Genomic DNA, 16,286 nt, shown 5'->3' with positions numbered 1-16,286 from the left:
GTTGGAATTTGTCATTGAGCTGCGAAATTAACAACAGAGACTCGGTGAGATTTTCCTTAGCTAAGGAAAATATGTTGTCAAGCTTTTGGAAAGATTTGGGATGGTGGATTGCAAATCCATGGCGACACTGACAGAGGCAAATTTTAAGAAGTTATGTGGTGAAGCCGCGGGACCAGTTTTGACATATCCATCTTTGTACATGCAACTGATTAGGGCTTTGATGTTTCTGGTCAACAAAAGACTAGACATATATTTTGTTGTTAACACCTTGAGTTAGTGTATGGTGGAGCCTTTGCATGCTCACTGGGTGGCCACAAAACATGTGCTGAGATATCTACATGGGGCAATCAACTATGGTTTGAGATATACCATCGACAATTAGTTGAGATTGCATGGATATAAAAATGCAGGTTGGGATGGGAGTGTTACTGATAGGAAGTGTACATGAGGATGATGCTTTAGCTTGGGATCTGCCATGATTTCCTTGATTAGCAAGAAGCAAAAATCTGTTGCTCTCAATACATCCGAGGCAAAGTACATTGCAAATAGTATCGCTAGCTACTAGGCATTGTGGTTGCGAAAGCTCTGTGTAGAGTTTTTTGAGCAGGTGGATATGACCATGATATACTGTGACAATCAAAGCAGGATTAAACTTTCAGAGAATTCAACATTCCTTGACATGTCAAAGCACATCGAGATCAAGTATCACTTCATCAAAGACATGGTACTAAGAGGAGTGGTGAGGCTCCAACACACCTCGACTGCTGAGCAAGTTGTAGACATTCTTACTAAGCTGTTGCGTAACACAAATTTCTTATTCTTCAGAGAGGAGCTTGGATTGCGGTAGAATGTATCCCTCCCAAGGAGGAAACATTGTTGATCAAGAACACTGAGCATAAGACTCCACCCTGTTTTTATGACTAACCATGGACTTGGTGAAGGGGTTTGCGCTGCCCCTCTTGGGTGAGGGTACTCCTTAAAGCCATGAATTTCGCTGAGCACATACCCTAGTATGCATCCTACTCGCCAGTCACCTTTGTGTCTTTATTGACCAAGGGCCATGGTGAGGTGGTTAAGCTTGCCGAGATTGTCACACATCGAGCCAGTGGGTTAGGTGTGTGTGATATTTACTTAGTGGCAGACGCACCTACCATGTGTTGAAAAATGTGTAATTAGGTTCGGTCTTGATAAATATGAAATGTAATTTTGATTCTTGTAAATTGTAAAATGAAAGAAAAAATATTATTATTTTTGGAGCATGGGTTTCATGCTCAAGGTATTTTATTTTATAGGTCAAGCACCGATTGAGTGCCTCTAGGATTTGTCCTAGGTCAAGAAGTCAAAAGAGTCATTGTCATAAGTTGAAGGCCGCATCAGGCATATTGTAACTTGTAAATAAAATTATTTTTGTCATTAAAAGTGTCAAAATAACCTTAAAGACCAAGTCAATCTGGTAGTTGGGAAGTCGACCTAATCTGAGGAGTCACGTCCACCTTAAGAAGCCTATATAAAGGATGGAACTTGACCTCCTTGGGAGAATTTCATCACTCAGTCATTCAAGCCAAGGAGGAAGAGGAAGAAGGTAGTGAAGAAGGAGGACGACAAAGAAAACTTGTTTCTGGGTTATTTCTCTCTGACACATGTGAAAGAAGGCTAGGGTTTCTACCACTAGTTTAGGATTTTCTTCTACAAGTTCGATCTTGAAGAAAGAAGAGAAGGAAGGCCAACGAAGGTCACATTGAATCATCCTCAAGCACCAAAAAGAAGGAAAAAGTCAAGTGATGGTCTGAAGAAGGCTTAGGAGTCTAGAACAAGCTCACACGTGTGGCATTAACTACTTCCAGAAAGGCCGAAATTTCAGACCTACAGTAGAGGCCGAAATTCTGCAGCTGGGAGGTCGAAGTTGTGCTACTGGAAGAGATTTGACTGGGTTTGACTTGGACAAAGGAAGCACATCATCTGGAAGGGTTGGACTTGGTCTTAGTCTAGAGGTTTTGGAATTTGTCATTTGAAGAACCTATAAGAAGAGAAGAGATTTTTCTGGTTTTCCTATCAAGTGGAGAGGTTTTGGTCCTGGCTTCCAACCTACATTTTGTGTTGTTGTGTTCTACTTTTCTTCTTGTTTTGGTAACTATTTCATGATATACAAACGTAATAATAAGTGAAGAAGCTAATAAGTAAGAACATCACAAGCAGTTATCATAAAAGAGAAATCAACTAATCTATTTCCCTATAGATTTCTCAACATGGTATCATAGCTAAGTTTGGTTGAGGGCATAATGAAGATCTCTACTACATTGAAGAAGTTCCTAAGGAAGTGTACGGAGGTAGCGAGTCATCTCAAGAAGGGCATCAAAGAATGATTTGGATTCGTGAAGGAAGACTTTATAGATTGTTAACTCCCCTCGCTCAAGTTTTGGTTCACATTGAAGTTAGCCCATGTGAACTTTGGCATAGAAGATTTGGTCATCATCACCTACAAAATATTACCAACCCTAAATTCTATAGTGAATGGCATCCCGAACTGAAAGAAGATCATGAAGGAGTATGCAAGGGATGTGCATTGGGTAAGAACACGAAGAAACCATTTGGAAGCAACGCTTCAAGGTCAAAAGAAATCTTAGATCTTATTCATTTAGATGTTTGTGGTCCTATGAATCCAAAGTCACTTGGAGGTCATCTATTTTATGTCACTTTCATAGATACCATTTGAGGAAAACTTAGGTTTACTTAGTGAAATCCAAGGACGAAGTATTCACCAAATTTCAAGAATTCAAAGCTGAAGTAGAGAACCTTACAAAAAGGAGAATTAAGATATTGAGGTCTAATAATGGAGGATAATACACATCCAAGAAAATTATAGCCTTATATAAGGAATATGGGATTAAGAGGGAGCTAATAGTCCCATATAATCCCGAACATGATGGAGTTGAAGAACGAAAGAATCGGTCCATTGAAGAAAGTGTAAAAGCTATGCTATATGATCAAGATTTTCCGAAATTTCTGTGGGGTGAAGCAACAAAGACAATTGTATACATACAAAATCAAAGTCCCCACGGGTCACTAGATAACTTAACTCCTGAAGAAGTATTCACTGGGAAGAAACCAAGCATAGATCATGTCTGAATTTTTGGTTGTCCTGTTTATATTCATATACCGAAGGATAAGAGAAAGAAGTTAGATCCGTCAGGCATGAAGGGAACATTTGTTGGCTACAGTAATTTCTCAAAAGCATATAAGATCTTCATAAAAGGACACCGAGTAGAAGTTAGGGAGATGTGATATTTGACGAAAGTATTGCATTCAAGAAATCAAAGGATCTCCCTATGGACTTTGATGATGAAGAACTTCCAGTATTTGAAGGGGAAGTTATTAGGGAAGAAGAAGAAACAAATCATGAAGATGAAGATCCCAGTGAACCTATACAACCTGTGGTAATCCCTGAGACTAGAAAGAGACCTAACTGGTCAAAATGTACTCTATTAGATGCAGAGGGTCATGGTGCAACTAAAGACACATTTAGAGAAAGCAATAAGCTCAAAAGATATTCAGGGTACACAACATTTATGACAAAGTTAATAGAAGTTGAACCATCCACCTTTAAAGAAGTTGTCAATCATCAAGAATGGAAATATGCCATGAATGAAGAATATCAATCGATAATGAAGATGGGGTATGGGAGAACGTACCTAGGCCTAAAGAAAAGTATGTGGTAACTTCCAAATGGCTTTACAAGATCGAGCAGGCGACAGATGGAAGCATTGATAAGTATAAGGCAGGGGCTTCACTCAACAAGAAGACATCAATTATAAAGAGACATTTGCTTCGACAACAAGGTATACAACTATATGTTTGTTGGTCTCTTTGGCAGGATCGATGGGATGAAACATCCACCAATTGGATGTCAAGTCTGCATTCCTGAATGACACAATTGATTAGGAAGTCTATGTAGAGCAACTATTGGGATTTGAAGTCAAAGATAGAGAGGCATATGTTTGTAGGTTGAAGAAGGCATTATATGGCCTTAAGCAAGCACCAAGGGCATGGTATCCGAACCTTTATTTCAATATTGTAAAAGGTGAGCTTGTAATCATTCTTCTGTATGTGGATGTTCTTCTCTTAATAGGTGTGTAAGGTCGAATTGAAGAATGTAAGAAGCAACTAGCAGTAGAATTCGATATGTAGGATCTTGGGCTTATGCACTATTATTTGGGACTAGAAGTCTGGTAGGGACCTGATGAGATCTACCTAGGTCAAGGGAAGTATGTGATTGAGATGTTGAAGAAGTTTGACATGATGGATTGCAAACCAATGACAACTCCGATGATCATAAACTTAAAAGAGACTAAGGAGCTTTGAATCTAGCCTAGTGGATCCTACCAAGTATAAACAAAATATTGGCTCACTAATGTACTTGGTAAATACTCAACCAGACATATGTTTTGCAATGAATATTCTCAGTCAGTTCCAAATGGATCTGAAGCATGATCAATGGATAGCAGCCAAGCACATACTGAGATATCTGTAAGGAACAATCAACTACTGCCTAAAATATGATAGGAGGAATGATGTCCACTTGATTGGATATACATATTCCGACTGGGGAGGCGGTGAGCAGGATGAAAGGCGCACTAGAGGAGGATGTTTTAGTTTGGGATCCTCCATGATCCCATGGATGATCAAAAAGCAAGATACGGTTGCTTTGAGTAGTGCTGAGGCTGAATATATTGCAGATTGTGAAGTGAGCAGAGAATCTATTTGGTTGAGGAAGCTGTTGTCCAACTTATTTTGAACAACCAATGGACCCCACAGTGATACATTGTGATAACACCAGTTGTATAATATTGTATGAAGACCCAATGTTTCATGGAAAGACAACGTATAAACAACAAGTATCACTATATTTGGAAGCTAGTACAAGATAGTGTGTTGCAACTACAATATATCTCCATCGATGAGCATGTAGCTGACATATTGACAAAATCTCTTCCTAACAGGAAGCTTGTGTATTTGAGAGACAAACTTGGTTTGGTTGATATATCCTCCCTGGTTGAGAGGGAGAGATAGGCACATCATTGTTGTCTTCACTTAGGAAGACATAATGGAGGATTGGGTAAGCATCTGTCATCCAATACTCTTTGAGGATGTGGTAGGGCATCCATGATAAGAGTAGTCAAGGACCGATATTCTTTGAGGACTAGCTATCCAAGATAAGAATAGTTCAAGGAAGGACATACTCTGTGAACACCCGGGTGGGGAATGTTCCTTGGGAGACAATGATGATGGTGTCTATAAATCATTGGTCTCACCAGCATTGTGATATGATCTTATGGAGAGATAGCGCTATTAGTTAAGGCCTTGCTATGTGACAATGCTGGTTGCTAGGATGCTAAACAAATGGGTTATCAATTCGACTCTTCTTATGAGATCTCTTCAAATTGAGAATGTCCATGTATCATTTATGAACACCTCCCTAGTTAAGAGGGAGTGTTGAAAAATGTGTAACTAAGTTTGGTCTTCATAAATATGAAATGTACTTTTGATTCTTATAAATTGTAAAATGAAAGAAAAATTATTATTATTTTTGGAGCATGGGTTTCATGCTCAAGGTCTTTTATTTTATAGGTGAAGCACCCATTGAGTGCCTCTAGGATTTTTCCTAGGTCAAGAAGTCAAAAGAGTCACTGTCATAAGATGAAGACCCCATCAGGCACATTGTAACTTGTAAATAAAATTATTTTTGTCCTTAAAAGTGTCAAAATACCCTTCAAGACCAAGTCGGTCTGACAACTGGGAAGTCGGCCTGACTTTAGTCATAAAGTCAAATTAAGTCAGTGTCATGTATGAAGGACCCTTCTTGGGCATGTTACATATTTGTATGAGTCATTAAAAGAGTCAAAGAGGCCCTCCAAGACAAAGCATAAGCACCTCCAACAAGTTAGCTTCAAGGAGTAATGGAACCTCACCAAAGGACATGTCGGCCTAGATCTCTATCAAATCGACTTATATACATGGGAAAATCACTATAATAGGCAGCTCATCTCTCATTTGGAGACAATCAATTCGGTGAAGAACAAGTTTGCAACGAAGAAGTGCAAATATCACTTGGGAAGAAGCCTCATCTCCATCGAAGAGAGGAAAAGGAAGAGCGAAGTCTTTAGCATCGATTTTGGATCTGTTTAGGGCCACTTTGATATCATACGTGCGAAGAAGAGAAGGATCATTCGTTGCAGAAGAAGCCGAGAAGAATTTCGGTCCTCCTCTTGGGTAACCGAATTTGGAGAAGGACAAGTCAAAAGAGAAGCCAAGTTAAGCTAGAAGGAGACTCTATCCTAAGTGAAGGAATCAAGGGCATTATCTAGAAGGTGACACTTTCCAAGAAGCTGTAACTAGGGTTTCTGAATTAGCGCTGAAAGTTGCAGACCTAAATCAAGGGGTCAAAATTCTGAAAGGTAGCCGAGGAGGAGGAAGAAATAAGAAGGATGACTGTTGTTGACTCAAAGGAACTCATCAAGTAAGCTTTGTGACTTGGTCTTGGAGAGGCAAATAGACCGTCAAGGTTCTTCGTCTTGGTGTTCGTCAATTGAAGTCTCTATAAGAAGAAGAATTCGTTTGGGTTTTCCTCTCAAGTGGGAGAGTGGTTTTTGCCCTAGCTGATAGCCTACATTTTGTGTCTCTTGTCTCTTTATTGTTTATGCTTTGGTCGTTGTTTGATGAAGAAGAACTCTATAATAATCTAACTAAAGGAAGATCCTAATCTATTGAAGTAAAAATTATTCACAAGCAGTTATCTTAATAAAGAAATCTCCTTATCTTGATGCCACAGATTTCTCAATACAACCCACTAACTCAATGTGGAAATAATGCAACAAAAGACCCACATGTGTGAGACGTAAGCCTCTAAATGATAATGTCATTCTCCTTTTGGACTATAAGGCTAGAGGTGTTTCCATGTGTCATGATCATCGATCATTTGAGGAATACTCCTCAAATCCAACCTCAAAGTAGCTTGAAGGGTTCAAAATCCAACTGGGTTGTCACCATGTCATCTCCGTGGGTTTCTAATGGCCAACACAATGCCTCCTCTCTCAAGCATTAGGGCTCCATCAAGGGCAACAAGCCCTCCCTAGTCTCATGGAAGACCATACTCATTTGGGCTATGAATCATGGCCTCCCAATCAGGTAGTGTCAAGGATGGCTTGGAGGCATGCTGGGTCTAGAAGTGTAATCATCAAGAATCCTCTGCGTTGGGTCAAAGAACAACGTCTTGGCGGTACTCTAGGATGTGCATCAGTTGCTCAGGTCATCATAGTTCCTAACGCTTAGATGTATGTGGGCAATGCTGCATTTGCCAAGTCATCAACATCTTTGAAAGGCATGTGTACCTATGGAGTCGGTTCCCTCAAGCCCTAGGCTACTATGGATCACCTGACAAGACCAACTTAAACTCCAACAAAGGAAACCATTCATTAGAGACTGAGATCATATAAGCATGTAAGTGGACCAATCTGGCATGTTAAGGGCATATTAATACTTCAAACTTGGATCGCCTTTTGTTATCTAACTAGACCATGTCCTGTAAAGGTGTTCCCTACCTTGATAAGGGTGGTCAATAGTCAACCCTATTAGGTGCTTCCAACCCCCAAGGGGAAGTGGCATTTCCAAGATCAACTCCTCAATCAATAGGTGTTAGTGTAAATGAGTGGCAATGGAGGCAAAAGGCTTCATCGCCAAGTGCCATGGTCAAAGGGGACTAGCTAACGGGAGTCCACATATAGAGTGTATAGATGCAGTGGAGGGAGCAATTGTGGAGGCATGAGTTACCCTCTTCAGCGTGCGTTTTCCCCTCCTCTAGTGTGTTTTTTACTTTTTTTATTATGCTTTTATTTTTGTTGCATAGCTTAAGGGTTGGAGCTTGCTCTTTATGATATAGCCTTTTCTTTATGATATCGGAGTGGCCTTTTCTTTCCACTAGTTTAGTGAAGAAATTTCAATGATATATATATATATATATATATATATATATATATATATATTCAATAATGTATATGAATTTTATTAAATTTAACTATTTTATAATTCATAGTTTATGTACATAGAAGAATATATATGTTTATTTTAATATGTTATCATCAATTAAATTAAATTAATATTTTATATAAGTTTATAATATATATATATAACTAATTTATATGGATATCAACTTCATACATTTTTATACATGGAAAAAAAAGTGTTGAAATAAAATATTTAATGTTGTATATAAAAAAATATTTAATGTAGGTTATTAATAAAATATTGTACTAATTAATATTGATGTATACTTAAAAATATATTAATAGTAAAAAACCATTTTAATTTGCGTTGATAAATGTTGATATACATGTTAGGTAAAATATTTATTGCGAATTATGTATCTATTATATGTCATTTAAAAAGAATTAAGTATATATCATGAAAAATAAGTTTTTATTGTTAAAATGCTTATTTAGTGCCGTATATAAAAAACACACATTGTATATTGCACTTTTTTGCACTCTGAAAAAGTTTACGGGTCCAGAAATTTGGTCCCTCCCGAGTACCTCCTGGCTCAAGGTTAGATCCTTACTTAAAATAAGATCTATGTTAGCTCAAGATTAGGTCCTAGGATTTATGGTGAGCAAATTTATATTTTTGATTTAGTGATATTTATATATTATTCCTCACTTTAATCTACTTACATGCCTCACTTTGTTCTACTTACATGTGTTTTAGTCCACATATAATTTTCCCCTTGTATTACCTTCAAAGTAAGCTACGGTCTCATTTTTTTATTTTTCAAAATGTTTCTAACACTATCAGCCCATGTTACATGTTTCCTTATAGGGGTAGGTTGATCAGGTTCCTTTTCAAGGGGGATATTGTTCTTTTCCAAAGGGGATATTGGACTTCTTTCTTTTCTTCGATAAAGTAAGTGTGGGATTTTAATTTTAAAGAATTGGAAAGATTTATAAATGATTTGCAGGTATATAATATATTATTATATACATAATAATATTAACAATATATTATTATATTTAAAAAAAAAAATTATATTTAAATTAAATAAAAAAAACAATAAAGATGGTATAGATGATTGGTTGTTATTAATGTTTATGATTTTAAATGTTTTGATTAATATGTATAGTTTTGATTATTTTATTAAGATATTGGAAATAGGGATATTTTTGTTAGTGTTTTGATTATTTTATTAAGTATTGGAAATAGGGATATTTTTGTTAGTGTTTATAGATTTTATCATTTTTATTAAATTAATAAAGGTTACTGAATGATTAGTTGAAATCTTCAATATGATGTTTAGCTATTATTAATTTATATTTATTTATAATTTATAATTATTTATAATTTTGAATATTTATGGTATGAAATGATGTAGAATTTTGATTATAATGTTCTATAATAACAAAATTATATTTAAATTAAATAAAAAAGAAAAAACAATAAAGATTGTATAGATGATTGGTTATTGTTAATATTTATCATTTTAAATGCTTTTATTAATATGCATAGTTTTGATTATTTTATTAAGGTATTGGAAATAGGGATTTTTTTTAGTGTTTATAGATTTTATCATTTTTATTAAATTAATAAGGGTTACTGAATGATTAGTTGAAATCTTTAGTGTGATGTTTAGCGATTATTAATTTGTATTTATTTACCGGTATAAAGAGTATCTGCGGCTCTGCGAGAAAGAGTACCTGCGGCTCGTCCAAGCTCTGCAAGAAAGAGTATCTGCGGCTCGTCCAGGCTCTGCGAGAAAGAGTATCTGCGGCTCTGCGGCTCGTCCAAGCTCATCTGCGGCTAGTATCTGCAGCTCTGCGGCTCGTCCAGGCTCGTCTGCGGCTTGTATAGTTCACCGGTATAAATTGGGGCATGGGTTATATACAACGTTTTTAATTCATTGCAGCGTTAATTGATATACATTAGATATAGAGCGGATCTCGCTTTTCTGGTAGGGTATCGAAGGCCAGAGTAATGCACCGTGGAATAAAGGGAACAGTTTCATCATCAGACCCAGCATTGATTTTTATTTTTGGCCGATCTGCGGCTCTTTATATGCTCTACGGCTCGTTGTCGTCCAGATCTGTGGCTCTGCGGCTCTCTAGATCTGTGGCCCTTAACAGAATCGATTCGCCAAAACCTCCGAGATCTAGAACGTCCATGGGTTAAGAACCTTCGTGTATGCCTCAATCCCTACGGCAAATCAAAGTTACCTCTCTTGCTAAGGAGAACATTCTCTAGATGGCTCCTAGCTTCGCGAAAATAGCTGCTGGCTCTCCGTCCGCCTCTGAGGGGCAAGCTCCTGCCCATATCGTCAGTGAAGCCCCAGCTCCCACTGTCCAGGTGGTTCAGGCTTCACTCGATGAAGCTTTGAAGTTCTCTGAAAGTGCCCTAATATGCCGATTCAATGGTTTTTGGCCGTGGCTGACAGCTCTCCACAGTTGGATCTCGGAGGTATGGAAGCCTCTAATTCCTGATGCAATTAATATCTACCCCTGTGCTAGGGGTTTCTTTATAGTAGATTTTGAAAACCGTGAAAGCAGACAATCTATTCTAGATTCTGGCCCTTGGTTCTGGGATAAATCATGCCTATTCATGAGGCCATGGAACCCATCTTTCGATCCCTCAACAACAGTCATAACCTCAGCACCAGTTTGGGTGAGATTGCCAAATCTACCCTTGCATCTCTGGAATTTCTCTTCGCTAGAAGCCATTGGAAATGCAATTGGGAAATTTTACTGCAGGTGCCCAGAAACAGAGGAATATGCCAGAACCACGTATGCACGCATCTGTGTGGAAATGGACTTCAGCGCCGGATTCCCAGCGGAAATACACCTAACAAGTAAAGACTATGTGTGGAATCAGAAACTCGATTATGAAAGTGTCCTCTTCAGATGTCGATCTTGCTTTGAGACAGGCCACCTAGCCAAAAATTGCCCAAAAGCCTCCCAGAAAAATTTTGCTAGAAAAAATCACCACAGATCTACATGGTGGGAAGGAGCACAAAAAGAACACTACATTGTCATCCAAGAAGAATACTCTTGAGAAAACTCTGAATTACAAGAAATCGGGCAAGATAGAAACAACTCTCAAGACAAGCAGGGGGAAAGCCCCGCCCAACAACAAAAAAGTGAACTCAACAACCCCTCAAGCATCAACAGTTATGAGGTTTCGAATAACGCGCAAAATAAATCTTCATTTAACAGCGAAGCAGATCTCCTAGACCAAACTTCTTCTCCGACTATCTCCAAAAGGACGAACACAATAGATCGCGAAGCTAAGACACCAATGTCCCAAGAACCAGAAGAGATGAGGGAGATGCAAGATAAAGGAAGTTGGAAGACCGTAGAGAAGAAAAAGAAAGCTACATCACCAATCTCGCCAAGAAAGACAAGGAGCCAGACAATTAGAAATTAAGAAATTATAGGTCCGATAGACCAATTTGGTCTCAGTGGACGTTAACCATCATCATCATCATCACAATTTTGAATATTTATGTTATGGAATGATGTGGAATTTTGATTATAATGTTTTATTGTTTTTAGTTTTTCTCATTTTAAATATTTATAATTTTGAATATTTATGTTGTGGAATGATGTAGAATTTTGATTATAATATTTTATGGTTTTTGATTTTTTTGATTTTAAATATTTTCATTGAAGAATAATTATTTATCAAATAACCATTATGTTTTTAATTTATTAGTGTTTGCAATTATAATAATTAAAATTTTATTTGTAGGAAAAGTGGTTGGAGGCTCTGATGGCGCAAACGGCGTTTCGGCGAGGATTGGGTTAAGCCGCAGGAGCGCAGCCACAGGATCGCAGTTGGTAAACGGTTTGGGAATCAGGACAGCGACATGACGACAGATCAGCTGCGGAAATCGACAGACGAACTGGAATCTACCGACAAGGAGGGTCATTGGATAACGGACCTCGTGGACTACACCGAGGACCCGTTGGAGGATCAGCAGATTTTTCAAAACCCTAGCCTATCTGCGCCGGGTTTCGCTCCACCTCTCGCGGATGGGTCTCGAGCACAGGACTTTTTTCCGGTAGTTTCACTACCGGCTCCCTCATCATCAAATTCGGCTTGGAAGCTCCGCCACTCTCCCCTGGTACTGCTCACATTCTTTCCTCTCTTTCACCTGATTCTCTGCTTTTGGGCCCTATCTCTCCCCTGCAGCCTGAATCGACTGAGGTCGGCCCTTCCGCTCTCCAGCAGCCTGTCTCGACCATAGCCCATGAGAATCAAGGAGTGTTTGTTCAAATCCCTAATCCGATTTCTGGGGTCAAAACATCTGGTTTCTTCAGTACTCCCTCGGCTAATGTAAACCCTACAATCCCTCCTCCCCAGATTAGGGTTACAAATCCGCTGGTCGACCACCCATCTGCTCCCCGTTCAAAGAAACGGAAGTCCAAGTGTGTGAGGGCAACCACAAAAGACATCACGGTCGATTTCGGCAGCCCGATGGATTTCGAAGAAACTTTGATGATTTCTCGCACGGTGTTGGTGGGTCATGTGAGAGGGCGCACATACACGGTGGATCGACTGAAACGATGGGTGAAGGAAATATGGGAAGGCTTGTTTTCACCGATGCCAGAAGTCGAGGTTCTGCAAAGGGGATGGTTCTCCCTACACTTCGCACTCGAGGGGCACACGGATGCTGTCCTGGAGAAATTTTGGCATATTGAATCTGCTCCTGTTCTAATGAAGCGTTGGACCCCGCTCTTCGATCCCGAGCGAGAACAAATTGCAGCAGGACCTCTATGGGTTAGGTTACCTGGTTTACCTCTGCAATACTGGAGAGATGAAGCATTTACCAAAATTGGTAATGCCTTGGGCACATACCTGGATCACGATCGATCTTACAAGGACACTGGAAAGAAGTCGATGGCGCGGATTCTGGTGCATCTGGATACCAGAGAAGGATTGGAAGAGAAAATTACTCTCAAGTTGGGAAATTATAGGCGCTCCCAGATACTGGATTATGAGGGCGTCCCTTTCCGTTGCAACCGATGCCATCAAGTGGGACACCTATACAAGGATTGCCCACTGAATAACAGTCAGGATAGCTCTCCAAAGGTCTCGCCTATCCCATCCAGAAGGAACTCTCCTCTCACCCCCCGATCGGATCTGAAGCAAGCTGAACCTACAAATGATCGCGTGGATCCGGTGCAGAGCAGGACGGACGTGCCCTCTCCTCCCATGACTCGGGCTCGAGCGGCTGCGGCGGCAGCACTGGCATCGGGTACTAATCCTATCTCTATCCCTATGTCTTCTGATCAGTCAATTGAATTTTTAAATTCAGTAGCTGGTCCTAGGATGCATTGCAAATCTTCGCCCTGCACCCCCTCCTCTTATGAGCAATCATCTGAGCCCCATATCTCTGTAACATGTTCAATGGTGCATTGCCCTATCCCTCCTCTCCCTCCCCTGGTCACTTCCACTGTCTCGCCCTCATTGATCCGATCCCCCTCCTCTCCATCCGATTCATCCCCCCGGATTTATCCCCCCCACCCCTACTCCCTTCGCCCTCGGACATCTCATGCAGAACTCTCCGATTCTCAGATTGGGCTGGGTATCATCGCTCCGGGAATGGGATCCATCTCCACCCGAGGCAGAAAATCAGATCTCAACAAAGCTATCAAACGAGCTGGCGCGGAAGTTGCCTCTGGGCGACAGTCCACCATCGACGGGGTCCTTAGAGCAACAAAACCCCCAAAGCGGGGTCCCTCATGAAGTGTCTCTCTTTCAACTGCAGGGGTTTGGCTAGTTCCCCCAAAAAACTTGCCATTAAGCGACTTTTTGAGGTCGAAAATCCTGATATTATCCTCCTGCAAGAAACTCTGGGATCAGCTGAGAATATCTCTCACAATCTCAACCTCATCTCGTCTCGTTGGAACTACATTGCTTTGGATGCGAATGGCAGATCAGGGGGCTTGGCTATTGGCATCAACCCGAAAACCATCAGATTGGACTCATCCTGGGGGGGTCCAGGTTTCATGGGAGTTGATATCTTTTCCGCTGAGCTAGGGCAACACCTCCGCATTGTCAATGTATACGGGCCTTGTCAGCAAAGGGAAACCTTTTGGAGACAGCTCCTCAGCAGAAGACTGATGGCTCATGATCGCATTATCTTGGGAGGAGACCTAAATTTTTCAATGGGATACAGAGAATCTTGGGGAACTAGGGCACAGATTGATCCCATCTCGGATTTCATGAAATCCCTCCTGGAGCAAAAAGACTTTATTGACATCCCTATGATGAAGGTTCTCCCAACTTGGAGGAATAGAAGGATTGGATCTGCAGCACTTGCCCGTAGGCTCGATCGCTTTCTGATGAAGGAACCTCTGATCCATCATCTCCACAGATACAAGCAATGGGTAGGACAAGGAGGGATCTCCGATCACTCTCCTATCATATTGGAAATTATGGGACCCCTACCCAAGCCAAAGGCACCATTCAAATTCAATCACCTATGGCTTCAGGACCAAAGCTTCACTAAATTAGTGTCGGACTTTTGGAAATCCCACCCTATAAATCGGGAAGCATCGATGGCAAGGGGTTTTGTTAAAAATTTGACAGAACTCAAGCACATTGTTATAGAGTGGGCAAAAGAGAAGAAGAAGAGAGAGGATGAACATCTTATTAGAATGGAAGAAGAACTCAAAGCTCTCCAGGATGACAGGAATCTGGCATTCGGATCTATGGAGGACAAGGCTCGATTCATCAATTTAGAAAACCAAAAGCATCTCATTCTAAAGCTCAGGAGGAATCGCTTAGACTTCGGAGCAGGGAAATCTGGCTCAAAGCAGGGGATGAGAATTCTAGATTCTTCCACAATTATGCAAAGGGAAGGAAGTTGGCAAATACTATATGGAATATCCCCCTGCCTGATGGAGGATTGGCAGATACTTTCAATAAACTCTCACTCTTAGGTACCTCCCACTTTAGAGGCATATACAAAAGTCCTGCGGGCACAAATCTGGCGGAAATCATTAGGGTGGCTTCACATTTCCCTAGATTTGTAAATGAGGAGGATTGTGACTCACTTACCGACCCTGTCACAATGGAAGAGCTGGAACATACCATCAAATGGTTTCAGAAGGAGAAGAGCCCTGGACCTGATGGATGGACCATTGAATTTTATTCTGCTTTCTTTGAGATCATTGGAGAAGACATTCTGAAGGTAGTGGAGGAAAGCCGAACTACAGGTCAGATATACCATGCTATAAATTCCACCTTCATTGCCCTCATTCCTAAAGCTGATTCCCCTTCATCTTTCGACGATTTCAGGCCCATATCTCTCTGTAATGTCCTCTACAAAATCATATCAAAGATCATCGCCAATAGGATTCGGCCCATTCTGTCAAATCATATCGCCCCTCAGCAGTTTGCTTTCCTTGAACATAGACAAATCCATGAAGCAATTGGATCTGCCCAGGAAGCAATTCACTCCATCTAGACTAAGCGGCTTAAAAGTATTCTCCTCAAGATTGATCTCTCAAAGGCTTTCGACCGTGTAAGTTGGCTCTACATTAAAATGATCCTCATTCATCTGGGTTTCCCCCTCCCCTTTATCAATTGGATTATGGCTTGTGTTACTTCCCCTACCTTCAGCATCCTTATCAATGGGGCTGCCTCTCATTTCTTTCATTCCGAAAGAGGTCTTCGACAAGGCTGCCCTCTGTCACCTCTTCTCTTCATTCTGGTAATGGAAGCTCTGAGCCGTCTAATTATCTCTGCAAGAAGGGATGGAGCCATCAAGGGCCTCAAAATATCCGAGGATTGTTATCTTACCCATCTGTTATTCGTTGACGATGTGCTTATTATGTTAGATGGCAGCATACAAGATACCACCACCTTCAACAGAATCTTAAAACTATTTGCACATGCTACAGGAATGGAGATAAATCAGGCAAAATCTTCCATCACTATGGTCGGCACCACAGTAAATGAATCCTTGGCTGCTAGTCAAGCCTATCCTTTCTCTACCCAACCCCTGGATAGAGGGCTCAAATACCTGGGATACTGGCTTAAACCCACCTCTCAAAAGATCGCGGACTGGGTTTGGTTGGTTACAAAGATTGAGAAAAGGATCACATGCTGGAGCTTTCGCTATCTGTCCAGGGCAGGCAGACTAACATTGATCAAATCTGTTCTGGAGGCTACACCAGTATTTTGGATGGCGCTTGCCTGGATACCCCGCAATATTTTATCTAAACTACAGAGGCTCTGCAACA

At 40.4% G+C, this 16,286-nt stretch overlaps 1 protein-coding gene across 14 annotated transcripts in view; it reads left to right on the top strand.

Annotated features, from left to right (window-relative positions):
- Positions 1-16,286, top strand: part of LOC149218439 (NAC domain-containing protein 54-like) — a 272,481-nt gene that overhangs the window by 128,570 nt on the left and 127,625 nt on the right. Inside the window, exon 6 of one of the 14 annotated variants that reach the window (XM_089384021.1) lies at positions 11,782-11,918. The exons of 12 other annotated variants lie outside the window; for them this stretch is intronic. In XM_089384021.1, coding sequence (XP_089240147.1) covers positions 11,782-11,903 — 122 coding nt within the window. In that variant the 3' untranslated portion in view covers positions 11,904-11,918. Of the gene's footprint in view, positions 1-8,865; positions 9,109-11,781; positions 11,919-16,286 lie in introns of those variants that run through there. One more of the 14 variants, XM_089384027.1, reaches the window with a different exon arrangement.

This window comes from Pinus tabuliformis, chromosome Q, assembly GCF_031772625.1.
Source record: "Pinus tabuliformis cultivar Carrire ecotype Pingquan chromosome Q, CPIR1, whole genome shotgun sequence".
NCBI classification, from domain to species: domain Eukaryota; kingdom Viridiplantae; phylum Streptophyta; class Pinopsida; order Pinales; family Pinaceae; genus Pinus; species Pinus tabuliformis.
Note: the sequence above shows the minus strand (reverse complement) of the source record. Positions and strands in the feature narration are given on the sequence as shown.